At 30.4% G+C, this 27,854-nt stretch overlaps 2 protein-coding genes across 7 annotated transcripts; one reads left to right on the top strand and one right to left on the bottom strand.

Moving 5' to 3' along the window:
* Positions 1 to 266: 266 nt before the first annotated feature.
* Positions 267 to 11,458, bottom strand: LOC110995787 (Golgi phosphoprotein 3 homolog sauron). Of its 2 annotated transcripts, none has more exons than XM_022263112.2 (6): positions 11,441 to 11,458; positions 4,668 to 4,861; positions 4,429 to 4,576; positions 3,954 to 4,052; positions 3,314 to 3,489; positions 267 to 2,243 (listed from the first exon to the last, which is right to left on the bottom strand). In XM_022263112.2, the coding sequence occupies exons 1-6, from the start codon at positions 11,445 to 11,447 to the stop codon at positions 1,995 to 1,997; spliced, it is 873 nt and encodes a 290-aa protein (XP_022118804.2). In that variant the 5' UTR covers positions 11,448 to 11,458; the 3' UTR covers positions 267 to 1,994. The 2 variants fall into 2 exon arrangements, with proteins under 2 accessions (XP_022118804.2, XP_045486787.1); XM_045630831.1 differs by lacking the exon at positions 11,441 to 11,458 and adding an exon at positions 10,824 to 10,933.
* Positions 7,815 to 27,539, top strand: LOC110995786 (long-chain-fatty-acid--CoA ligase ACSBG2). Of its 5 annotated transcripts, none has more exons than XM_022263107.2 (16): positions 7,815 to 7,908; positions 11,993 to 12,068; positions 12,625 to 12,826; positions 13,376 to 13,510; positions 13,967 to 14,168; positions 14,870 to 14,971; positions 16,553 to 16,702; positions 17,094 to 17,203; positions 17,622 to 17,762; positions 20,949 to 21,014; positions 22,601 to 22,819; positions 22,985 to 23,219; positions 24,109 to 24,249; positions 24,492 to 24,617; positions 25,045 to 25,165; positions 26,783 to 27,539. In XM_022263107.2, the coding sequence occupies exons 2-16, from the start codon at positions 12,023 to 12,025 to the stop codon at positions 26,857 to 26,859; spliced, it is 2,073 nt and encodes a 690-aa protein (XP_022118799.2). In that variant the 5' UTR covers positions 7,815 to 7,908; positions 11,993 to 12,022; the 3' UTR covers positions 26,860 to 27,539. The 5 variants fall into 5 exon arrangements, with proteins under 5 accessions (XP_022118799.2, XP_022118803.2, XP_022118800.2 ...); XM_022263108.2 differs by lacking the exon at positions 7,815 to 7,908 and adding an exon at positions 8,068 to 8,203; XM_022263109.2 differs by lacking the exon at positions 7,815 to 7,908 and adding an exon at positions 8,074 to 8,207.
* The last annotated feature ends 315 nt before the right edge of the window (positions 27,540 to 27,854 follow it).

The raw sequence follows: 27,854 nt of genomic DNA, 5'->3' as shown, positions 1-27,854 counted from the left end.
TATCGCTTCCATTCCGCTATTCTGTAAGTGAGAGACGAACTCATTATATTTATAATGCTTAATTAGGTACTCTAATTAAATATAAGTTTACAATAGACTATATTTTAAAAATATTCTTCTAGTTTCGATACATAATTCAATATGATTATTTAAAAATATGTAAAAAATAATAATGAGCTGTTTTGTAACATTTTATCCCAGTCTAACAGTCTATTTATTTTCAAATAATTACAAGAATTGTATGGTGAAATAGTAAACAATTTGGAGTAAACAAAGAAAATAGGTATTTAATGTAAAAATGTAAGCAACAGGAATGCATTAAAAAAGCTATCAACAGTTAAAACTAAAGACAAACAGTACTATATTATTTTATTGCTTAGTGAAATAAAAATATTCGTCGCATATTGTAATAATTGAGTGCTTTTATACTCGCACATAATTTCATAAATATACAACATATATTTTACCAATAACGTTAATTTTATGTAGCGACTTACTAGGAGGATATATATATATATATATACTTCAAATCCTAAATAAATCTTATCTAGTCTATAAATAATGGCGTAATAGGTAATACAAAAAAAATCGTAACATACTTCCGGTAATAATTTTATCTCGATTTATATCCGGTTTAAATAATTATTCATATCTAGTCCCATTTCGATATTAATTTTAACTAAAAGACTACGCACATGTAACCTCCGGTTATTTTAACTACACGATAATTTTAATTCTATTGATTAATGTAACAAATTAATTAATATAATTAATGCAGACTTTAAAGAACATTAAGAAGAAATTAACCTAAATTAAATATTCATATTTTAAATGTGTTATATAATAATATATGATATAAAGGTCAGATTCAATGTGGGCTTTGTACTCTAGTGAATATAAGTTCATTGTTAAATTAGCATGTTATCTCTTAGGAACAGCTCAAGATAGAAGAAGAAATAGTAGAATATTTTTGTATGTGTCATTTAAGCATTTTTTAATAAAAATAATACACTATTTTTAAAATATTTAATGCATTTAGAAACCATTATATTATATGGCCAATTTACAATAACTTTACATTAAATTACCCGAATGAAAATACTAAACATAGATAATTTAACAATAGTATAAAAACAATATACCTATAGATACGAAAAAAAGAGGATTACACGTACAATGTTTATATTATATACAAAAATATATTAACAAAAACCTAGCACACTTAAGGATATAAATTCATAACAAATCCTCCACTATTCATATGGGGTCACACACTTTGTGCCACATCTAGGTATTTAAATTGTATGAGACGTGGGGCGCAGAGATAGGAATTAAAACATCTAACCTTTGTATTATAAGAAGCCTAAGCACGAACAATACGTTAAATCGAAGACCTATCGCAATATAAAAGAAACTATAGATTTTTGTATAAAAAAAACGTAGGCGCTCAGAGCGCGTATAGGAAACTAAAAATAATGAAGATGCATTACTCGAAGCAAATACGTGTCAACTATTAAAATTTGTATGGATTTAAACTCTCAAAAAAAATTCAATAACGTGCTAAGGCTTCTAACGAGAGGAGCGCTATATGCTTCAGTCAATGTCGTTGTCAAGACGTTGTCTTGATCTTGAAGTTTTAAAAGAGGTTGTAGTGAAAAGAATGACAGAACTACATTTTTACTCAAGACATTATTTTAACAGATTAGACCTCCGGGCAATAATAATAATTCTGTCCAACGTCGAATTTTTGCCAAAAGTAGTTTCAGGATAATCATTGAAGTATACTTTCAAGTTTGAATTAAACAGGTGTCTTACTCTTAACACGCAGTTAGAGAAAGATTTATCGAAACACTGGATAAATAATCTCTCAAGACGTCTATTAGAATTTAATACTGGTTTGACGTATATACGAATTTGTGATTTTTCACAATAGTCTATTTTGTCACTAAAAGAAATAATTTTGAATTTGGAACATGATTCCTATTCATTTACTGCTATTTGGTGAACGCGGCGAACACTGCCCACATGATATCGCACGCCTCTGGGCGCATAGCTTCAGCCTCGAAGTCTAGATCTAATAATGCGCGTACACGCCGCGTGGCTAGTTCGTAGTCTTCATCTGAGAGTGGTCCGAACGCGTTTTCCAATACGTCAGCGGAATGTGCAAGCATTAAGAGCGCGAGCGATCTTTTGTCCGCGTGAGCCACGTCTGTTATTGAACGACGCAGCGCCGCTTCTTGTACCTAGAGGGATTCAAATTATAAATCTCATAGCAAAAAATCATCTACATAAAAACTTATAAAAAAGCGACAACATATTCGACACCCTTCGGGTATGGTAAATGTCTATGAGTACAGAAAGAATACTTTTCTGGTGATCTTCCTGAACGTAAGAACCTGTTCATCAATCATAACACGCACAAAATATACGTATTTCAGTTACATAAGTTATAACTTTAAAAATTAACGAAACATTCAGGTTAGAATATTAGTTATCAGAAATCAATTATATTTTATCAGATAATAATATAATGGAATTTGTGTTACAGTAGATACTAAACCAATATAGTACTCCATTTTAGATATAAAAAACATTGATCCTGGATGTTTTTTTTATAAAAGATAAACATATGATTAGTTTTATTTATTTTATTTTTAATCTCTCTCAACCCGAAACAAAAACTTATATACACTGAATCATACCTGACCAATTGAGGCAAGCTGGTAGCATTCACAAAGTAATTTAAATAAAAATGTGGGTCTACTGCGCAAAAAGTATTGAGAAATTGCCATTTAAGTAAAAGATTACAAAATCTAACAAGTTTTCATCGGTTGGAAGTTATAAGCAATAGCTCAATAGCCTGGATACATAATTTCAAAAATAACTTTCTAATGCAATTATCAAATGTGAAGAGTTTTTTTTGCATAACTCCAGATATGCAAATTATTTATTTTAATTATATGGCGGAATTGGATGGACCTCTTATTTGCCAATTTAACCCATTTCTATGTCTATTTAATAATTTAAGCAGATTTATTGTTTTCCCAGGAATAAAACTATAGGAACTCCAGATCATATGTTATTTTCCAACAAAGCCCTATTTTATAAAACATTTATATATGAAAATGTTATTTAGTACTTCATAGTACCTTTCACTTTCCTTGAATATGAACAAAAATTACAACATAAGATCCCCATACAGTCATTTAAATGTCAAGTAACAATAGACAATTCAATGAAATGCAATAATTACAAATGTAAGTAGTGGTATAACAGCTATGGTAATGTAAAATTGAAGAAAAATAAAATATACCTTTTTAACTAAGCGGCATTTAATGACATTGTCTGTGAGCGGGTGAGTTGTCATATCAAATAGCAAGAAATTTTGCTTTTCAGTTGTTAAAACTCCTTTCTCAACTAGGTTTTTGGCAAGCCTTTCTCGGACATTTTTCAATTGATATTTAAGCTTCATTGGATTCCATGTTTCACCTAAAATAATAGTTTTCTTTATAGGTATTGTATTCATAGGATCATCAACTGTTATATACTTTTTAAAAATCAAATTATTTTATCTATTTAATAAGTATTAATTGATTGATGCTTATTCATATGAATGAAAACAGTATTATTGCACTTTTTCATCTTATTCTGTTAATTGAGTTTATGCTGTGATGAAAAGAAAAATATGTAAGTTTTCAAAATCACAACAGCATGCACAATTACCTAGTGCTATTGTATAGACCATAATTAATTGAATCTTACTTCTCTAAGCTTACATCTCTAAAATTAATCAATGAAACTATACTGTTCTATTGAGTACATAACCAACTCATTTACATGAATAGTTAGGTAACAGTATAAATTGAATATTTTTAAATCATACAATTGATTTTGAAAAAAAAAACATATTATTCAGACACATGAAAAAGTGAACAATAATACATATTGCTTACCACTGAGGTATTCTATCCAGCTTTGTACTGTTTCTGGAGGGTCTGTGTCCTTCATGTGTTTTAGGGCTTCATCTAATAGTACATCACCAGTAGGTGTGTCTAAAAAGAAATCAACTTAATATTAATAATGATGTTACAAAGCAAACTATTTACTTTGCTGTAAAGATATTGTTAATAATTTTTGGTTACTTTTGAAAAAAAAACATTGCTTATGGACAAAGTTGGAGAAATTATAATTATAATGAAAATTATTAAACTACAGCCCTAACTAAATAGAAATAACAATCAATACTGTTTGTCTTAAACCACTTTGTTAACCATTAGCAATTTGTTTTCATTAAGAAAACATTGTTCAGTTTAAAAACACACTAACACACAGACAGACACATCATAATAAATAACAGATTTACTACTCAAGTAAATTTAAGACAAAAATTTCATGCTGTTGACATGATTGTTCAAGTTAGTCACTCACCACTTTTTACTATAACTTTTCTTGACAATAAACCTTTACGCCTCATACCAATTCTTTCTAATTCTATGCGACCTCGTAATGCCAATTCAATCAAAATGCAACCTCTAAGTCCACTAGAAATACAGTCATTCCAAAATGATGTATAACCCTGAAAAACAAAGTATAACAGCACTATGGATCATGTACATATAATTTTGATTTACAATTTACATTGCTCTTATATTACTCTCAGCACTTACTTCTTTATCCTTTAGTCCTAAAAGTAAAACTTCTTCCATCAATGTTAATCGGGTTTCCTTTGAATCTCCGTCATCAAATATTTTATCATTTTTCTTATCATCTGCATCCTGATTTTCTTTTATAGAGCCATCGGAATTTTCTTTGACGACGTGTTTTCGTTGCACCAAGCCTTCAGTGCGATTCATTTTATCATCTGAAGTTATTAGTATTTAAAAAAATATAAACTATTACAATTTTAGGAATAGTAAACAGGGGAAATAAACGAAATTTATGTTGACGTTTGCAACACGACGTATTTCAATTTGTGAGAGGCAAAATTAAACATGGCCGCATTTTTCTTTTTTTTTTTTTAATCATTTATTCGCCCGAAACAAGTCCATAGGCATACAAACACAATAAAAACAGAAGTAAACTAAACTAAAATAATAACAGATAAAAACACAACAGCATGATAAATTTAATTATTATTTAAATAATTATAAAATTAAATAAACACTTATATAGTTTTTGGTTTGCTAAAATATCTTGAACGCGGGGGGTTACAGCTTTCCAAGGATGACAGCTGTCAGCTGTCATTATCTGTGCAGGCATTAGCGTCAAGTTTGAATCAAGTGTAAACTGTTTAATTTTTCATTATGCATAAACTGTAAATAATTAAAGCAACGAATTATAAAAATCCCATACTTGACGCTGGCTAATGCACAAACAGTGTTAGAGCCAAAGGGAAAAAAAAAAAAACTGTTTAATTAAATTAAACAAACAGGAAGTAAAATAAGAAATGTTTCTGCTACAGTTATTTTTATTTAAATAAGGCATCATCTCTGTTTATTTTGTCCCTAGCGATAAAACTTAATATCTTGTTTGTTCTGTAAAAAATATTATTCAATTCATAAAACCTAACATGAGATGTTTTGATGATTTCATAAAATTATTTGTAACATTTGATACATTACATATTAAGTCTCCAGTGACTATAATATACATTCTGGGCTCTCAAAAAAATAGAGAATATTTATAAAGATATAATTCTTCCCAAAATCTACAAATATATTTTTTGGGAATTAATGTATCATTCAAATTAAAACTGCTGAACTTATTAATATAAAATGTGAAGAATCATAGTTTGAGTAACTGTTTTATGTTCTTGAGGTAAAATAACTTCAAATCAAGCACTATTTCTTACTCCACTCCTCTTATTTTTTACATTATTTATTAAATACTTCTTCCCTCATCAAATTCAATTTCAAGTTCATAATATAATATATATATATATAAAACTTGAATTAATTAAAAGCTAAGTCTTATTTACATCCAGTCCATTTGCGGTTTCTGTTAATACTTTTAGTTGTCTTACTATCTTCTTTTTTTCTGAAAATATAATATTTATTTTGTTAATGCTTTGATCAATTTGAAAACTAACAAACATGTATAATATGATAGCTCCAAGGTTTATTCAGTAGATTACTTTAATATTAGAACATTAAAAATTACTTAATTTGTCACGTTGCTGCTTATAATCAATTAAAGTATAACCAAAGAATGTCAGTAATTCCTAAGGGATATGAATTTAAAGTTTTTTTTATTAATTCATTAACAATATAATTATAAACGTAATGAATAATTAAAGAAAATGTCTGTTACTATTATTTATTGTTGACTTCAATTTATATTTCCAAAGTTCTAGAAGCCTAAATCTACTTGATTTGATAAATTTAATAGTATTGTCTTTTATCAACATAACTTTTACACATTTAAAGAAAAACACTTTTTTACGGATTTTTACCGGAAATTTAACCGACGTTTCGCGTGCTTTGTTTGTGTTGAGATTTGGATATCTAAATTAATATCTCAACAGAAACAATCAGTTGAGAAAGTGAATATGCTGAAGCTGATTTGAATCACATAATTTTTGTTTGTTCTCGGCGCAAGCGGTCGGCTCTTCTAGAAGATCTCATTTCCCTTCAAGTTCCATAAAATCTATCAATGTATTCGCAAAGACATACTAAATGTCGACTTAAAATACCTTCCCAAATTCTATCTAAAGTACCTATTATCTACTTATTGATTACATTTTTAACGACTATTATTCAGTCTTACCGAACGTAAACTTTCTACGCAGTGTAACTTTGTTTAATGTACAATTAAAAATTAAAATAGTGTTGTTATCAACCGCTACTGGAGGCACTTATGAAAAGCCTGTCACAAGAAATGCACGACCTTGGTTAATGCATTAACCTGAGATGTATATACGTAGTATAAAACCACCATAAATTATCAAATCTAAATCTATCAAAGATTCAAAATGTTGAAATACTATTACTATACTAGATATTACTGTAACTAAGATTTTTCTTTAGTTACGAAGTTTAATATTTATCATAATTGATACACTTTTAGAGTTCAACAACATTTTACTGTAATATTCTTTTAAAACTAACCAAACAACTACTGTTTATCTAAAAAAATAGTTTCGGTTTGTCTCAATGGAATTTTTCAGTCTACCAACCTCGTTAGTATAGCATTTATTAGTAACCATTTTCGAGAAAGAGAAATGAGTTGAGAGGCAAAAATACGACCCTTTAGTATTTTAAAATATAAATGGTAGCGATTGGTGAAGTTTTCGGTCTTAAAATCTGTGGGATTCGAATGTTCAGATAGTCGTCGGTCCTGCGCCTGTTATCGTCATTTTCGTCGTGGTGGATGGAAGTCTGAATCTATAACTTAATTATACAATTGAGAGTGCACCTGCGCACACACTTGTAAAGAATAAGATTTAGACACGAGTCTTCAACATTCTTATAACCGAGGGCATCATATTGAATTGAATCTTTAAAATACAGAATGTTCAAAAAGCTTTTACGTATTGCACAGTTTTACTAACGTATCACTAGGTACTGCTTAGTAACATCTTATCTTCGGAAAATCGATGAATTCATTGTTTATTCCATAAAGTCTGCCTCACTAATACTAATCTGAAACGAGTTTAACCTTTTTAATAATACCTATTATTAATGTAGTATTACTGATATCGTAAATAAAAACTGAGATTGTTGAAAATATTTATTAGGTAATTTAATGTCTACGAATGACGCTTTTACTAAGTAGATAAGATTTCATATTATATCTATAAACACTGATTTTACTAAATGGTATAATTACCGATATGAAATTCTTGACGCAGAACTGTGTCGCAGCATATACTCAACAGACGTGAAGTAAAAGAAAAGCATTTAATATAGGGTACGTACTTGTACAAACTTTTTTCTAGCGTGATACTAAAATTTCATTAAAATGTGGTATTTAACCTTGCGGCAGGAAAATAGGAAAATCTAAGATTGAACTTTAAACCGAAATGCTATGTGTAGGGCAAGACGCCAGTTGGCTGGCGTTCTCATGCCAACGCGGTCGCGAGGCAAATTGGTATTTCTAATTTTCTAATTTCCGCGCATTTGAAAAGTAAACAACCGTGAATGATATAGTTCAAGCCAGTGATCTTGTGTGAATGTGAAACAAAGATCGTAGTGCTGTATTAACTGTAGGTATAGAACGTTTTTTTTATATTTAGAGATAACTCCTACAAATTCTAATCAAAGTAGGTATGTAGGTCATATTTATCCACACAGAACATTACATACGATTAGACAGGTAAATTGTTATTTTAAAACTTGATTTAAATAAGACGTTTCATACAATGTTTCATTAAAATAATTTTTTTTCTGTAGAAAAAGCAAAAGCTAAGTAATCTACTGATACGTTTTCTTCTGCACGCTGTAAAGAAGTAATTTTTCCTTGTTCGATGGTTTGCTGCATAATAAATAATAATGAAATTCATTTTGTTCACTTTGTTAATGTGTTCGGACTAATTTGGTGGAGTTATTTACAGTATTGTCAGCATGCCGTAGGACAGTCAAACTTCAAACATTTGATAAATCCGTTACAACCGTTATCTGACCGCCTTGACGATTTCTGTTTCTTAACATACATTCAATTTGAAATAAATTATTTATCAACATTATGTTCACCTAAATAATTTACTTATTGATGTGTTATTAAATTTAATTGTAATAATTTTTTCATGTGATACAAAAACAAATCATGTTAGATGTCTCCATAGACTAATAAAATATTCATAAAACTATTTCTTCAAATGGTTACACGATGGACATATAGAAGATATACGCTCTCAAAATGTACCATTGAAGACGAATCTTCAGAATACCGTGCATCCAATTTATACAAAGCCAATTCATGATTCGTGACATAACATCTGGAATCAAAGTTACTCCATAGAACGTCTTTTCGGGAGTGGTTACGAAACAAGGAAAGTAAATCAAAGAAACATGAAATGATCCACCAACGCGAGTTTTTTATCGCACAGTTGTAACGTATTATGTGTAAATGAAGAGTTTTTATCAAACATTTTATAGATCTAATCTACACATTGATAATATTCAGTCCACAGTTATAGTTAGTTATATATGTATACCTAACTGCTCTGACTGCTTCGTCAACCTCTTTCGGCTGTATAAAACTCTAAAAAGCTCTTAAAGAACTTTAAAAAGTCTCTCCAGACTTGTCTACAACTTGTGTTATATATATTTTTTATGTATGATTATTCATATTTTTCATTCGCGTTTCGTTTCACAATAAATATAATTGCGATTCACTACTTCGGAGCAGTGCGGTGAGGTCTCATCTGCTTTATTTTTACAACTCACTTTTATCCAGGAACTGCTTGTTAAACCAATTTTGTTATTTTACACTATTTTAATTAATTAATTGGAAACTAGCTGCCCCCGCGAACTGATAGAGACTGCTCGCTATTCCAGAATAAAAACCGAGAAAAAAAGTACTACATATAAAACTAGATTTGAACTTTTTCCAATCCTCTGTCTACAACGACGTTCCTCAAATTTCTAGAAATAAATTTAAAAAATACTCAATTTAGTCCGACCGTCTTCGAGTCCTGCGCCATATTTGCGTTTTATACCTTTTATTTTGCCATTCATTTTTATTTATAGATTTAAAAATATCTTATTAAATTATCTATCTATATTGGATAAGCGATTTTATTACTTTATTAATTTAATTCAACCTTTTCTAAAATACTTTTAGAAATGATTGGACTGTACAGCTTTCTGTTATCGAACAAATGCTGGGTATTCATAGTTGGTATGTACGTATATAGGGAATTAGATAATTTTCTCCTTAGTTGTATATTAATAAAGATAAAATTTGTATTTAAGAAATGCCTACCTCGGCTCTACTACCTGCCTTACCTACTAGGAAATCGTAGTGAAGGAAATGTTTTTGTATACTTATTTTATAGACTATAAGTTATAACTACAGCTGATTATCATTATCTATGTAATTTACTGTACGATAAAGTGGACTTTTACACCACCTCATTACCCGCTTTAGATACAGCACATTATGTAAAAATAATCGTAGGTAGATTAACTATTATTATAAATTATACAAGTACTTATTAAATTTTCCTTTATTTTGTTACAACCCAAAGATAACATTAATTATTTAGAAGATTTTATTAGAAAAATCTATTTATTTATATATGTAATAGTTAACTAATAACGAACAGAAAAAGGTATATTTGTTGGTGACCAGGAAATTCAATCTCTAGGCGAGATCGTTAATTGCAGATCTCGTGAGATTAAAATTACAATCCCACGAGATTTCGTTACTTTCGAGATCTAGAGAAGTTTTCGAAAACCAATTGTTTCAATCGAACAAAACATATTGATAAAGTGTTTTTAAAATCAGTCCCATCTTCCGAAATGTTTTTGGAAGTAACTGATCATCCAGTTTGATGTTACAAGTTTACTGTTTATGCTTCTCAACTCATTTCCTCTGCATTTAGAATTATCACACAGTAAATTTTAACCTATGACCGAAGATAAAATGACACCAGATACAGCGATTGTTTGAACAGTAAAGTTATTATGGAAGTTTATCTAACATTTGATGTTTTTAATGAATTTGGTGCTTCTGGCGTCAGCTTAGCTTATAAATGCAAGCTGTTACCTGGCTGCATATGCGTCTAACTTAGATAACGGTGGTTCTAGGTTTGGTTCCTAGTATAACAATAAATGTCTCCACAGGGGTTCACTCACAAGTTATGATTTGTAATTAATTACCTTGTTAGCATCACGGTATTCGTATAAAACACCGACTTCGTGGCGATACGTTTCACACGTATCACTTCATTAAGTAGATATTCATTACGGATATCCTAGATGATTATTTTCTGAAACCACCGCATTTCTAAATGTATTAATGAAATCAGTAATAAAAGAAGGTTTTTTTCTAGTAAACGTTTCTGTGTACGTTTTTATCATGACGACGCGCAACTGTATAATGGCCTTTAATCTGATGGTATAGATGATATAGCGTGATATTTAACAACCAATCAAATATGTTTATTATATTCTGTATAGCAAAGAAAAAACTACTCACTCGTCAAGAAAATAACATTTATACAACAATAGAAACCAGTATTAAGACACGTAATTCTGTTTTTTCGATAGATGTTTAGATATTTTAAATAATTCATTTAAAATAGGAATAAAAATGCACACAAATGCACCGTATCACTTGGCATCCGTTGAATGTATTAATTGATAACCCCCATCGTTATCGTTAATTAATCAATCATTATTGGTGCAATGGATTTTGTGATTAATTTTGTAAACTTCCGATAAACTGGTTAAACTATAATAGGTGCATAGTTTAAAATAGGTATAATATTACTTACCTCGCATGCAATAAATCAAATACACAAATCGTGATAATAAAATAGTTTTATGCAACTAGTCAAAAAACAAACATGACAACAGCACATTAATGCAAAAAACATTACAATTAAAAAGACCTAATTCATCAAGTTTAAAATATAAAAAATACAATGTACTTTACACTCATGACGCCTTTACTGAATTTTCCTGTTGTATAATAAATACAAAGCGTATCAAAATGTACCTAACTCTGTGCCTTTGGATTTATTGATGGATATTGATAAAAAACATATTTACAACCCTTTTTAATATACTTGCTGCGTACAACTCACATCATCCGTATTAATCCTTTAAGACCTACAAAGGATTATGAATTTAGCGCTATAAAAAGATAATTATTATTTTTATTATAACTGAGGAGCCATGAGTTGCGTCAGAGAACTCGTGGCGATCGGTAGTGGCTTTTTAGCCGCACAAGTAGTGATTAAACTATTATTTGCGACCTTGCCGATTTAATAGCAGCTTCATGTCGTCTCTAAGTAAGTTTTTTAATTATTATCTCCTTCTAACAGGTATAAAAGGGAAAGGTGAAAGTTAACACAATGCTTATAGTAAATGGTGTTGATAGTCAGAATAAGTACTTAAATGGTAAGTTTTTTTTTATAATTGTTTATAAAAAAATCAATATTAATATTGATATATTAAAACATAGTTCAAAGTTCTAAAGTTAATTATTAAGTGCCGTAGGTGAATTAAATTTGCAGATTTAACAGCTATATGTAAAACGTCACTTATCAACGATTATAAATAAGTACTAAGTACCTATGAAAGATTTTTCCTTTTTTATAAAAAAAAGAAAAATTATCTGACCAGTTTAAATAATGTTTATTTTATGTACGTTATTAAATTATTATTGTGTACAACATGAGGTAAACTGGAAGGGAATTTTAAACATCCTCTCATAATATCCTGTTTGCTTTTGACAAACAATTCAAGTACATATCATAAATACCAAGATACATTAATATATTGATTCTGTGTAAAATTATTCATGATCAATCAAATTAGATTAAAAATAAATAAAATCTGGTTATGCCCTTATAGAAAAGAAAGATATTAAAAATAAATTACATATATATATGACAAGAAAAAGGTGCGTAAGCGTAATATTTTTGATTATTTTTATAAATAATTTCCCACATAGGACCAGACCAGTTAGTGCCCGTGGATGATTACATAACATGGAAGCCAGACGGCCGCGTCAAGTTGCGTATGAGTAGCAGGGGGGTAGCATCAGAACCGCCTATTTCCGTACCAGGTTTGCTTAGCAGAACTGTAGCTAGGTACCCAGACGAGACGGCTTTGTGCACGAAACGAAATGGGAAATGGGAAAAACTTACATATAGGTAATAAACAATTTTAAATTAGTTAAATATCATATGTCTTTTCCTTGTCTTCACCGATATCTCAGAATAATTACTTGAGCAGTGTTGGCCTAGTGGCTTCAGCGTGCGATTTTCATATCTGAGGTCGTAGGTTCGATCCCAGGCTGTGCACCAATGGAGTTTCTTTCTATGTGCGCATTTAACATTTGCTCGGACGGTGAAGGAAAACATCGTGAGGAAACCGATATGGTTAGACCTAAAAAGTCGACGGCGTGTGTCAGGCACTGGAGGCTGATCACCTACTTGCCTATTAGATTTAAAATTGATCATGAAACAGATTCAGAAATGTGAGGCCAGAACCTAAAGAGGTTGTAGCACCACTGATTTATTTATTTATTTTAATTACACTTAGTTATTGGAGTTCTAAAGTTGTCTTCAAAAATAGTAATAAAATTAAACCACCAATTAAACCAGGCAACACTTCATAATATACATTTCTATTATATTTTGTCCGATGTTTTTGTTATGTTCGTGTGCTGTGTGTATATAAATAAACCATGTTTATTTCAGGCAATACCAGGAAAAAGTCCGGACGATCGCGAAAGCCTTTTTAAAGTTAGGTTTAGAGAGATACCACTCTGTTTGTATCCTTGGTTTTAATTCTGAAGAATGGTACATATCGGATTTGGCCGCCATTCATGCTGGGTATTTATAGTTTTCAATTTATTATAATATTAAGTAATAATATAAGTAGTATTTATTAGCTTTCATATTTTTGTAAATTAACATATTATAATATGTAGGAAATTTTATTATATCCAATCATAAACTACACAAAAACAATTGCATTAACTAAAGGATTTTGCATAAATGTATGTTTTCGTTTTATTTATATTTTGTTGAAAAGCGAGAATGAATATTCTGTCCTGACTCGAGTCTCCAAAATTGGTGTGGCATTAACTTAATTAGCAGTATTCGGTAGAAACCTTAATCGTTAGTTTCAACATTAAACTCTAAACATTTTCCAAATATTCTAAACAAAAAAAATATTCGTGTAATTTGCTAAACTAGGAATACTATTGTTGAATTCAAATATATAATAGTTGAAACAATGACAAAGGATTAATATATTTTTGTGTTGACATATTTCAATACTTTCAGAGGCTACGCAGCAGGTATCTATACTACAAATTCACCTGAGGCATGTTTCCACTGCTTGGAGTCCTCACGGGCGAATATATGTGCCGTCCAGGACAAAAAACAATTAGACAAGATATTGTCTATTCGCAGTAGACTTCCGCATCTCAAGGCGATTATACAATGGGAAGGACAAGTTGACACCTCTGTACCTGGAGTTTACAATGTAAGAATTTTTAATAAAATGCGCCTAAAACCCTACAAACCTGGGCTATATTCGTTTTAAAATACACTATCCCGAATGATTTATAAATCTAGAGTTAGGTCTTGGATTAATTGATAATGGTAAGTTGGGTAAAATTTACTAAAGACAGAAATGTAACGGAAATGCTATAATGAATGGAACCTTTCTCGAGCGATTGTAAAGAGCTTAGAAAAGTTTAATATTCTTAAAGTTATCAAAAATTACCTACCAATACCAAATACTTTATTAAACATATTGGAACAGATATGATTTTATCATTAAAAGTTGACGTTAAATGTATGTAAGACGGTTCAGAATATCGGTTTTATATATATTTAACTACATATTCATAAACTGAAATAATAAAATGGTAACTGTACGATAAAACTGTTGATACGATGAAGTTTCAAAGGAATTATGATAACAAATATTGCCAATTTACAATAAATAAAATAGGTGAAGAATGGTACGTCCTGGTTTTTATTCGTTGATTAATTAACTAATTTGATCATGCAAGTGGCTCTTTTAATTGACAGAGACATTCAACAAATAATTTTAAATTTTTTACGCAGTTATAAAAGTTCTTCCATACATACTTAATTTGTTAATATATATTTTTCTTAATTAATTAAGTATAAGGTAATATGAATCGAAATATGACAGTAAAAGTTTTTGTTTGCCAGTGGAAACAACTCTTGGAAATGGGTGCCAACGAGCCAGACACGCAGCTAGACAATGTGCTCAAGACTATTGCTGTAAATGAGTGCTGTACCCTTGTTTACACTGTAAGTAACGTCACTAAATCTAGACGCCGGATCATACGATTTTACACTACGTCTTAAAGGTCGATGGAGTTACATTGTACGTAATGTTGTACATGTGTTTCTAATTATAGATCCTATTGTGTACCTATGGAAAATGTTTTGTCTGCAAATTTCCTTGTGCAGTTCTTGAACTTATTCTTACTTAATACTTGTATTCAAAATTTTAAGGGACGTTTTGCTCTTAACGGTTAAAGTTGTTTACTCAAATCTAAGAATGGTCGTTTAGACGCGTATAAAAAGCGATGTTAAGAACCTTTAAAAAACGTACCTTTAATCCGAAGGGCGTGAATATCACAAACGTAGCATAGACATAAAATAAATTATGAAATTTATGTTGTAAACTTATTAAAACTATATCATGATTGAAGTGGAACAATGGTCAAAGTCCAATAACATTTACAGACTATTATAAAATTGTTTGTTTTTGTAATGAAATAAATACTATATAGCCCAGATAGCTAAATAAATTTTACATTCTTATTACGATAACCTTTTTTAAGCGTGTCGCCCCGTACGTACAAAGTTCAAAATCGTCCATTGTCCATATACGTGTAATGTAATAATCAGATCAAAATAGATTATACTAGAAAAAAAAAGAGAATTTGTTTTTTATTCCGTAACTCATAGTCAATTTAATCAGCTATAATGAGGTAATAACCGATTACCTAATAATAACACATAAATATCAAGATCTGATCGTTATCGGGAGGGGAATTTTTGTTTTCGTTGTAAATAAAAATTGTACGAATCATCATCAACTGTCACTACAGAGGTCGTCTTATATTATAACCGTGTACTGCCCCGACCTTTCACGTAAATAGAAAGATAAATGAGTATCGTAAATTAGTACCTAATATAGAGAAATGGAAATTAAAAACAGTGCCTTACACGAAGCACCTTGTTTGGGTCATAACGATAGTAAACATAGTGGTACATTATTAACTTTTAAAGTATTTATAAATAGCTTTGGCAGCACGCGCCAAATAGTGACTTATGCCAAATAGTGACTTCCTATACTGCAACAGTATATAGGAAGTTCTTGTCTTATCTTTATTTTGCATGTGTTTTCATCATTCATCACGGACGTCTGTTCTCTGTGGAATCTTACAATACATCGCTTAATCTCTGTACAACTCAATGATGTTAACTCAAACTTGTTTTGTTTTCTTGTATAATAATGAAATAAAAAACAAACACCTAACATACTATTATCTATGCTTAAATATTATTGTAAATACACGATGAACTATATCAATTTGCGAGGAGACATTCTAAAGGGTCTGATCTGATAACTTACGTTTTCTTAACAGAAAGGAAATAGAGATGGGAATATAAAACAAAAGCGTTTGATTAGGATTGGTCAAACGTACGTAAATTCATGACGTATTATGTCGAGTGTGATCACGTTATTGACTAGAGATCGTGTTGACCATTCACAATTGAACGAATCTCGGAATCGTTTCATCTTTCGTTTTAAATTCTCGACCTTACGTATCACGAACATATGTTGTATATTTTAACTTTATTTTTCATTTATTTTAGTCTGGAACAGTTAGTCAACCAAAAGCTGTGATGTTATCACACGACAACTTGACATGGGATGCTTATACTTGCACACTGCGAGTAGGTAACGTCCAACCAGCAATGGACAGGATCATCTCATATCTACCCTTAAGCCATGTTGCTGCACAGGTTAGTATTATCAATTTATTTTCTTTGGTTGTGTTAATTCTTATGCATACTTTGCTTTTATGCGTTTGATAAACAAAATTATAAGTTTGTAGGTAGGTATAATAATATTAATTTGTGAATAAATAAATACAAAGTGACCTTGAAGTTTGCATTGGTGCAATTATATTGTTTATTCTCTTTGATAATTATTTATCTTCTACTTTATCGGATTATTAACCAATTTAGAAATTAATTTTTGTGCTGTTACTGTGGAAATTTTGTATACTTACAAGCAATTATGGAATTGTTGTTAATATGCCTGCACAACAATTGATACTACTATGTACCTCAACCTCTCAGCTCAAATAGTACTTACGCGAATGTTTTTAATTATTTCAATAATACTTTCCAGGTGATAGATATTTACATAACATTAGGAAGTGCTGTTGCAGTATACTTCGCGCAACCTGATGCACTGAAGGGCAGCTTGTTGGAAACTCTAAAAGAAATTAGACCAACGAAGTAAATATGTATTCATTTATTTAACCATACATAACTCTTCAAAGCAGCTAGTTGTTAGCTAAGTGGCATCAGCATGCGACGACATCATTCCTAGTCGTAGGCCTTATTTAACTTACTCGTACGGTGAGAGATAACATTGTGAGGCTGGCATGGCTTTGACCCAAAAAATCGTTGGCGTGGGTCACGCACAGAATGCTCACCTACTTGCCTATTATTTTTAACATCTAATAATCTTATCATCACGAAAGACATATATAATTCTGAGGCCCAGAGCTTAAAGGCTGGTCTGTTTTAACACATTAAACTGAAAAGTCCAGTTTAATTACATAGTATTAGTAGATAGTCTATGATTCTAGAGATTTTTGGTTGAAATAATATATAAAAACAAACCAGGATATTCAGTAGAAAGTGTCCACAGGTTTATGGGGGTACCGAGAATTTGGGAGAAAATGTATGAAAGAATAGTAGCAGTGGGGTCATCTAGGGGTGCAATGACGAAATGCATAGCGTCGTGGGCTAAAGAACAAGGCTCGAAACATCATCTAGCTAGGATTAATGGGTACGTATTTGATTTTGCATATCGCAGTTTCAGTGTACGTATACGGTTTTCTTATCTTTAATAATATATCTTGCTTTTACCTGTGTCTGTGCAGTTCATAAGTTGCAGTTTCTAAAATAAAAATTTAGGCTTACGATGTTATTGTAACACATGATTATTTATTTGCTTATACATTTTTGTTTGAACATACGTATAAAAAGCAAGATACTTAAATTATTAGGCACAGCTCAGTTTCTATGCTAATAAGCAATTTCTTCCAGGGTCGTATAGAAAAATAAAAAAATACATACTACTAAGTGTAGATATAATTAATAAAAAACATAAAATTACATGAAAGCCAAGAATTATACTAATTAAAATCTAAAAAAATATTAATAAAAGAGTAAAAGATAATCTTAGAGCTAATGAGTCATGAGTGCTAATTAATATAGACCTCGTAGTTAGGTACTTTCTAAAATAAGTAACATATACTATACTATAATTACTACTACGAGTATTATGAAGGGTAAATATCAGAATTTTTTTAAATATCTTGCGAAACAACAAAAATAAAATTAATTAGGTCCAGCCGTGCCTGAACACACCATTTATTATATGGTGCAAAAATGTGATTGCTCCTATATTTTCAGCGTACAAATGTTGTATGATTCGCATACGACGTGGTCGTGTTTTTACCAAGTCGTATGCGAGTGAACTTGCTGAAAATTCGATCCGGAAATAATTATGATATATAGGTATAAAACTGTTATATTGGTACTATAAATATCTTAGATATCACAAAATGCGTCATTATGCTGTTGTTTTTTGACAAACATGTTTATCAATTAATCATCGCAGCTATTTCACCGAAACGGGCGGCTTTTTTATAAAATAAACAACTGATGTTAAGTAATACCGCCGCCCGTGACTCGCGAGTGCGTTGTCCGCCTTTTGAATTCTCAAAATGGTACGCCTTTTTCTTAAAGGACACTAAGTCGAATTGGTTCAAAAATACTTCGGTGGGTAGCTGATAGTATTGGTACCCTAAAACATTATTATGGGTCAGTGCGATATCTTAATAAAAAAAGTAATAAAAACCGCATGGCAGGGGACTGGGACACATAAATTAAAAAGAGTTAATAATGACAGATTAACAACAGCTTTCGTCGACTGCCATCTCTTATACAAATCAGTCATATCGTTATCTGTGTAAACGCTGCATTGATAACAAATGGATTATAGCGATATAGGTATCACACAATCCGTGATATCTGAAATCTAAAGTACAAATCCTATGAAGACAATCCTACTCAATGCAATTTTTTTGTCTTATTTAACACTTCACTTTAACGTCAGTAGTAGTTTAGTGGATTATAATGTGTTTTATTCGCAATTTTACAATACTTTTTTTTTTATATAAGTCAGTCAAATCGTGACCATGCATGCTTCACACACGAAGGACAGGATGGTCCACTAATGCAAAACGACTTTTTGGGGTCACGTGTCAAAGCGATTTTGTCCTAAAAGATTCATTTTATAATACCAATTTTGATTCTTAACTTAAATTTCTTAACACTTATAACGTCACATTTATTGGTTTAGTACTATAGTATTTTACAATATAATACAAATATTAATAAGACAGAATTTTTGTTCCAATATAAATATTTTATTATGAAATCTACGAAGACATTATCGATATTATAATTGTATAAGTTTATAAGAACCTAAACATAACAATCAAATATACAGATTTACTATTTTCTTAATCAACATAATAATAAAATAAAACCAAATTTAAAAAGTTAGGTTCGTATGGCAGTGTTCCTTTAACGCTGGTAGCATTGAGGAAAACACCATCTCTGGGGTCACCGGTAAGATCTACCAGGAGCCAACTTAAATCTTTATCTCTTTAATTCGTATACCTTGTTTTGAACATCTAAGAGCGCTGAATTGGAACGAATAATTTATTTACGTATATACCTTGGGCACACGGACGTAATCGCGTCACCTAACACGTAAAATAGAACTACAATAAAAATTGGCTCATTGAAGAATTTTACGAAATGATTTACGACTATTACGATTGATGTGCTGTACCTATTACTAAGAAAACCACAAAGCTCTTAAAGATGAATTGAAATGAAATTTTGATGCGTACAATGACCCAGTATAGTAATTAAGAATAGAAACAAAGTCCAGTTTGAATACATTAGAATTTTTTTATACATAATATTATGCGATATTAGCATATTGATGTCTTTGCCGTAAACAGCCGTATTTCAACTTCATATGCAGAGATCTGTCCATTTAATTCGCATTTCGCAATATTTTCAAACTATTTTACGCGGTTAATCCCAGCAGTAAAAACTATTCCACATATCGTATGTTGCATTAAATTAAGCAAAAAAAGAGTGGCGGAGAGTTTATTGTCAGTTCTTCTCTTCTACGCCCTTGATTTGAGAACTGGCAGTACATTTAAAATTAGAAGCATTGCAGAAAGGGTACATTATGTTACCTACATGATTAAATTTTTGAATATTTTTTTAAATATTTTTTTATACAAATAGATACCATAAAAATAAAAAGCAGCTATAATATAAATAACATACCAAGCAGATACAATATATGATTTATCGTGATCATTTACCAATCGACATAGGTAGGTTATCAATAGTTCTTAAGCATTAAAATATCTGGAAAAATTATACAATGTTATTAATTATCAAAAGATATAATCAGCTAATATTTATCAAGTTGTTTTCGATACCTTTCCAACAATGCATTATCAACCCTTATCTTTGAATAATGACTCATTTTAAGTAACTCAAATAATTATTGTTATATATAATTCTTTATTAGTATAAAAATATCCATAGCCTAACAGTAATACATGATCATAGAATATTTTGTCACGTTTTATTATATTCTAAGTAATACGTGATATAGTGATTACAAAACATGTTAATGATAAAGTTATTTATATATGTAATTATTTTTAAACCGTAAGCCTTATGTGCTCCAATAAGTATCCAAAAAACTTACAAAAACATCGTGAGGAATATCATGATCTAAAAGGACGTCGACATTGGCAAAATCCACTTTTTATATGTACTTATATTGAATAATTTACATAAATAAACAGATTCGTATTTTACGTATCGATTCCATACATCTAATGACTAATATTCTATCTTTATCGATTAGTGCCTTCTCTGCTGATATGATGGGTCTACCACAAGACTTTTCTATAAAGGAAATGTTACGTTATTGGTACGTGCGACTTGCATGTTGCATGTAAAAATGTAGAGCAAATATTCATTTGACATTGTTGCTAGCTCGTAGAACTTAAGCATGTACTACATATAATTTATTATATATATACGTATAGTTAGCGTGACTTCAAAGACAATAACATTTTTTGTTTTAGACAAGGAATGAAAATAAAATCAAGGTTATTTTTATTAATATTATTGTTTTATTGTATTGTCTATATCATTTGATTATGTGTATGATTATGATAAAATTATGTTAATTCAAACAACATTACTATAACATAATAATTGTAGGTTTCATTATGTAGTTGCATGACAATCATACATAGGGGCCGTTCAAGTATTGCGTTAGCAGATTTACTATAATTATTTTTCATCTTCCCCCTTGGCAGCAAAGGTAAGCAAAGATTAATTCTTTTCTTACCTTTGCTTTGCTTTTCTACATTCTTATATGATAGCAAAGATTATCTTTGCTATCACATAAGAATGGTACATGCATTTTTCTTTAATGTAATATTTTTTTTATCGATTCAAGAGCAGCGGATATATGTAATTCTAGATTTTAAAAATTAACTTAGCTTCGGTCAAATACAGAATATTCACTTTTTATTAATTCCTCAATTATAAGGAATAAATCTATTTAATAAACATTACCTCCAAAATTTGTGGAAGATTATAATGTCTTGTAATCAATAAAAAAAGGAGGAAGTTCTTGGCGATTTCTAACACCTTTAGTGCACAGTTTTTAATACCTAATACATAGTTTCTTTATTCCTTCTCTTAGAGAAAATAATATCAAGTTCCTCGTCGAACTTTGCTTGTAATTTATAATTACGTCACTCTTTTTCAACAACTTTAATACAATTTGAAATTTTGTATTTGTATGTGATTTTTCAAAAGTTTCAAACAATTTGTCTATTTGGTATGACATCTTGAAAAATCCAATTTTGGCGGAAGTGAATCGACAGTAATTTTTTAAATTTCTTTACCTACAACATGTCAAATCATCAATTTTATCGATTCTTAATAAGATTAATGCATTTAAATTATGTGTAAATAATTATTGCTAACACAATCTAGATATAAATAATCAGAATCCGGGGGATCTAGATAGTGATTACGAAAAGTCAAATTCCTAACTGCCCCCCTATAGTGCTTACGTATTAGTCAAACGGCCCCATACTTGTTGGAATAGGTAGTAGTTTTTATCCATCCTCATGCATATAACTACTAATTTAGTTTTAGTAATTTAGAATGTTGTTCGATGCATGATACTTAACGTACATTATGAACAAAAGTATTTCTTATAATTATAATTTTCATGGAGACATTTTTATGATTTTATCTTTGTTTCGAAAAATCTCAAAAACAGACTTCCTGGTGCAGTTGGCAAATTATTTCTAACTTACAATGCTTAACGGAATCTTTATATCTAATTTTCCCTTATTTATTTTTGTAGAACAATTAATAACATACTTGGATCGAACATTGCTCGTAACCTTTGAATAACTGCAACTTTCTTCGCATGTCCCTGTTTCTCTCATCACTGAAAAGGTGTAAAAATAAAAGCTATTCTTTTCGTAGGCAAGAAGGAACTACTTGCGGCTACAAACTAGCAAAATCGCTGGTATTCAATAAAGTGAAAGAGACACTGGGCATGGACCTTTGTGATGTGTTTGTGACCGCAGCGGCTCCTCTTTCACCTGATATAAAGAAGTTCTTCCTCTCTTTGGATATTCCTCTTATGGATGCGTTTGGTATGAGTGAAGCGGCTGGGGCGCATTCCCTAAGTACTTATCCTAAGTAAGTTTTTTTTGCCATTATAATTGTGTTTTTAGGTCTTTTGGTTTTGCCATGAGTAAAAAATATAAAGTTTGTATTTGATCAAAAGAAGTTTTTGTTTTAAAAAAGTCGTTCAAGGCTACTGTTGTTTTTCTGTGGGTGTTGTATATGTGTATAATTTTTCAGGTTCAAAGCAGACAGCGCGGGAGAACTCCTCGAAGGAACTGAAACCACATTCGACGGTGCTGACAGCGTTAATGGACCTGGAGAGATTCTCATCAGAGGTCGTCATGTCTTCATGGGCTACCTCAATAGTGAGGAGATGACCCGAGCTGCCTTCAACGAAGATGGATGGCTCAAGACTGGTGATGTAGGGAGGGTGGATAGCCAGAACTTGCTGTATATCACTGGTAGGATAAAGGTACGGATTTATCACTATCATTACTATCAAAAGATTATCATCATGAAGCAGCCATTACTTCTTATTTATTTATCAATAAGGAAAAATTACAGAATTTATAATTTTTTTTTGCAAGATATAATTTTTTTTCTGAAAATATAATCTATTCCTTAAAGTGTTAGATAAGATATATTTATAAAAACATAAGTAGCACAACTAAAAATAAAAATATAACAATAATAAGTACGGAAATCTAATTACAGTATTACAAAAAAGACATAACAAATACAACAACTATTTTCAAAGCTGTTGGGTAGCACGATAACATATCAATATTGAAAAAGTCAGTGTTATAGCAATACCAAATTCAAAGTATGGAGGCAAAAAACCCGACGTTAGTACGTGTAACAGGCAGAACAAATTGCATGGCCGAAGAGAGCTTTTAAACACTTAAGATTATCTTAATAAACATAAATTCTCCTAAACTACCGAACCGATATCAATCAAATTTGCACACAGTTTGATCTTACTTAAAAGATAGGATAGCTTACATCTCAATTTATACCCGCAATATTATTTTATTTAATTCTAACAGATGGCGCTGTGTTAAAAGTACCAACGTTAAACATTACTACTATGTAATATAACAAAAACCTTAGCCACAGCAAGGCTTGGCCGAGTCTGCTAGTGTTAATATATAAATTTAGAGTCAAGTGTTCGGAAATTATTGATCATCACCGCCTTTAGAGCTTAAAAGGAAACTTATGTATGGCTTATCTGCACGACCGAAATCGGTTTTTCTCCTCTAGGTACCTTTTTTCAGATTAACCTAATCGTTTATTTGCCAAATGCAAAATAAATTTGTGATACAAAGTGCAAACCACTGTTATAACAAAGTTTTTTATTTCAGGAAATCCTTATAACAGCTGGTGGTGAGAATGTAGCGCCCGTACTCATAGAACAAACGGTGCAAGCTGAACTTCCGCACGTAGGATATGCCGTGCTTATTGGAGACAGGAGAAAGTTCCTCTCGATACTACTGACACTTAAGGTAACGTATATTATATAAAACCTAAAATATAATTTGAAATGTTAGACAAGTTCTATATTGAATAAGGTTCACAGACAATAGAATCAAGTACCTACTATACGTGTATAAAAGCTAGGTACTGAAATGTACTTTAAAAATTCATTCATTGATATATTTGGTTCATGTGCTTAATAGGTCTAAAGTAAGTTATTTTTGTTAGTATCATAATAATAGCGCAGTGTAAGACTAGTTATTTTTCCCAGGCCAAAGTTGATCCCAACACTGGCGATGTCCTGGACGAGTTGGACAATGAAACCAAGAAATGGGTCGCCGGACTCGGAAGCAAAGCTACGACCGTCAGCGAAATTGTCAAGTCTAAAGATCCTGTTGTAAGTACAAAATTAGCATTCCATCATGTTAGCTTAGTTAAAAATAAATAAGATTTTTTGATATAAAAAATGGTAACCATGGCAAAACTTTCACTCCACCTTGTAAAATAAAATCGTGGTGCTTTCACTAAGCGTTTGTTTTATAAGTAATATCTGCGTGATAACAGTCAAGCAAAGCAAAGTTCAAATTTAACACTAAGTATTTTGATGTTTTTTTCATTTTTGTTTGGTTGTTACAACAAGCAGACACATCCCTACAGGGACGGCACCCATTTTCATATTTTTGAATGTACGACATTATTTTGTCACACAAGTCATGCCTAGCGTTAAGTCTTGAATCGGAATCGTATCTAAGACATGAAATATTTCCATACAATCTTTCTCATAGTGACATGTTTATTCAACCATTATACTTCAACTTCAATAGGTATACAAAGCTATAGAGGAAGGAATAACTAAAGCGAACAAGCTCGCGATATCAAATGCACAGAAAATTCAGAAGTTCGCGTTGCTACCCGTCGATCTATCCTTGAACTCCGGCGAATTAGGTAAGTAGTAGTAGTCTTAGTAGTTCACAAGTCGTTTTTTTCCAACAAAAACTATGTTCTTACTTACCACAAAAAATATGGACATAATTGCGGGCTAATAAAAGTATGTTACCTAACAAATATGAACATTTAAAAATATTCAATAATATCAATGTTTTAATGGTTTAGGCATAGCAATATGGTACAGGTTATTTTAATCTACATGTGGATTAAAACTCTAACTTCTTTGAGAGAGTACTTTTAGTTTGTTTGTCGGACCAAAAATAAATAGCAATGGACAAAATTATTAATATTATATGTATAATGTATAGTAAACTATATTTATTTATACTTAGTTATAGACAGTTTAACTCGTTTTAATAATAATTCCTAGTCACGCTAACTTTCACATTTTACGACATTTGTTCACCATTTTTAAATTATACAGGTTTAAAGTATTAAAAATTAAAGTTGGATTCATTTTATTCTTGTACCTGAGTTACCACTGAAAATGTTTAGAAAATGATAAACAGCTTAATGTAGAAAGTTGCTGAATAGAAAGTTGAATACTTTTATTGCTTTCGAAGTAATCTCCGTTCCTCTCTACATTTTTAGAACATAAAAAATATGAGATAATTCAAGCCCTCCTCAAGTTATCCACTTAGCAACATATTTTGCGATTCCGTTTTATTTATATAGATTAAAAAACCGTGACTAGCCAATATTGTCTGATATGTTTTAAGATTAAATTATCGATTTAATGATAAATGAATTTTGCGCAAAGATTTAACTTCCCAAAGTAGTTTCAATAATAGTAAATAGTAGTTTATTTAATATACGATTCGTAGTAAAAGGTTATAATAATCTCGATTTAACATGAATAATAAATTTGCTTTATAAAGCAATGTGTTTATCACTAATAGCTAATACATGTAAAATGATAAATAACCTTACTTACAATCCCTATCGGTCATTTGAGGATTACGACTGTGCGCATTTTGATAGTGGGTACCAAGTCAGAGCGACAATATAGATTTGGAACTTTTACTAATTAATCTGTTTCCGCTTGTTAATAAATCATTCGCAACGTAAATGTAAACGTACAGAAAATTGAGTTTAATTTTGATTTCGCTATAGAGATTGGATACAAAGTTTTTTAGAAAATCTTCTTTCAAAGATATTAAAAGTAGGTTAGGATATACTAAAAAAAATTTCTATGGCGGATTCATCATCCTAGATTTCATTATATTCTTTTGTCTGATGGAAATCTCGTTATAAATTACTTTTAATGGGTATTAAAAATGAATAGCAAAAGCAATAGTAAGAAATTGTATGCCGAGCCTCATTTAATAATAATTTATATAATATATATTATATAATTATAATATATAATATTATTATATATAATATATATATAATTTATATTATATATAATTTATATTACCCGTATGTCAAAATTCTACACATCTTTTGACATAACGCTTAGAGCTGTCTGAATCTGTTGAGCATCCATGTGCAGCTGAACCTATTCGGCTGCTCCGTACCATAATAAAAGCAACTTTTAATCTATTTATGGTCCATAAACGAGTACACACATTAATTGTGCTTTTGTTGTATGCTATTTTTTATAATTTTCAGGTCCAACGCTAAAAATCAAGAGAAACGTAGTGTACGAGAAATACAAAGACATCATAGAAGACTTCTACAAAGATTGATTAGGTTATAAAAGATGTTATATTTAATCTTGCGTTACAATTGCCATCTTTATCATATTCCAAAATATGTAATTATTATGTATCATTTTACCTGTGCTTGGTAATCATACAATCGTATGATTGGTCAAACAATTTTTTATTAAGGTGTACTTATGGATTTGCGTATTTCGCAAAATTTTGTCAAGGTCATTAAAGGTCGTTTTACAGTTTCAAAAAAAATAATGATCTAAGAATAATTTTACCAATTTCTAGCCCTTTTACATTAACTTACAAACTCGTCTCAACTTAGGACTTGTCGCTAATTACTATAATTAAGCAAATAAAAGTCAGTTGGGGCGTGGCTAAAGACACCGTTTATAAGTATGGCCTTGAAATATATTATGATAATTCTGATTTCACTAACCAAGTGCCAAATTCCATAAAGCTGTCTATCGCATTCTGATGACATGAACTTAAAAATACCTGGTACGTTATATGGAAATCAGCACATTCAATCGAGGTATTCCTTCAATGCTGCTCAAATTGCCCGTCTCGATTTTTCATATTTTAAATAACAGAAAACGCAAGTATTACTATGAATTGTAAACATTTTTGCTCAAATACTGTGAAGTGTTGTGATCGGTTCGTTAATAGAGGTGTAAATAATATTTTTGTTACCTTAATATAAATTATTATAATAATTGTGTTTTATTTTAATATATCCTTACTACGAACAGTTTTAATACCAGAGTAATTAATCGTCAAATTTAATGTTATGTTATTAAAATTGCTTCATTAATCGCTGTAACAAATCAGAGAACATTTTTCACACGGCAGTTTCAACAATAAAATAGGTTTAACAATAATAATTATAAGTTTACATTAATACATAGCTTCAATCCGGTTAAAAAGTGTTTTCTTTAAAAATAGTTTTTGTTCTATATGACACTCCAAGTTTTCTCTTTAAGAACTAGAACTTATTCTTGAGTTCTGTTTATTAAGGTTTAAGCTTAACT

This window comes from Pieris rapae, chromosome 1, assembly GCF_905147795.1.
Source record: "Pieris rapae chromosome 1, ilPieRapa1.1, whole genome shotgun sequence".
In the NCBI taxonomy this organism is placed as follows: Eukaryota; Metazoa; Arthropoda; class Insecta; order Lepidoptera; family Pieridae; genus Pieris; species Pieris rapae.
This window is presented reverse-complemented; position numbering and strand designations above follow the sequence as displayed.

Coding starts and splice junctions, on each gene's coding strand:
- LOC110995787 (XM_022263112.2), bottom strand. Junction 4,577..4,667: donor TAGGACTAAAGGATAAAGAA/GTAAGTGCTGAG, acceptor TTTGTTTTTCAG/GGTTATACATCATTTTGGAA. Junction 2,244..3,313: donor AATGCCGCTTAGTTAAAAAG/GTATATTTTATT, acceptor GAATCCCTCTAG/GTACAAGAAGCGGCGCTGCG.
- LOC110995786 (XM_022263107.2), top strand. CDS start 12,023: ATGCTTATAGTAAATGGTGTTGATAGTCAGAATAAGTACTTAAATG. Junction 14,972..16,552: donor GCTGTACCCTTGTTTACACT/GTAAGTAACGTC, acceptor CATTTATTTTAG/TCTGGAACAGTTAGTCAACC. Junction 23,220..24,108: donor ATATCACTGGTAGGATAAAG/GTACGGATTTAT, acceptor TTTTTATTTCAG/GAAATCCTTATAACAGCTGG.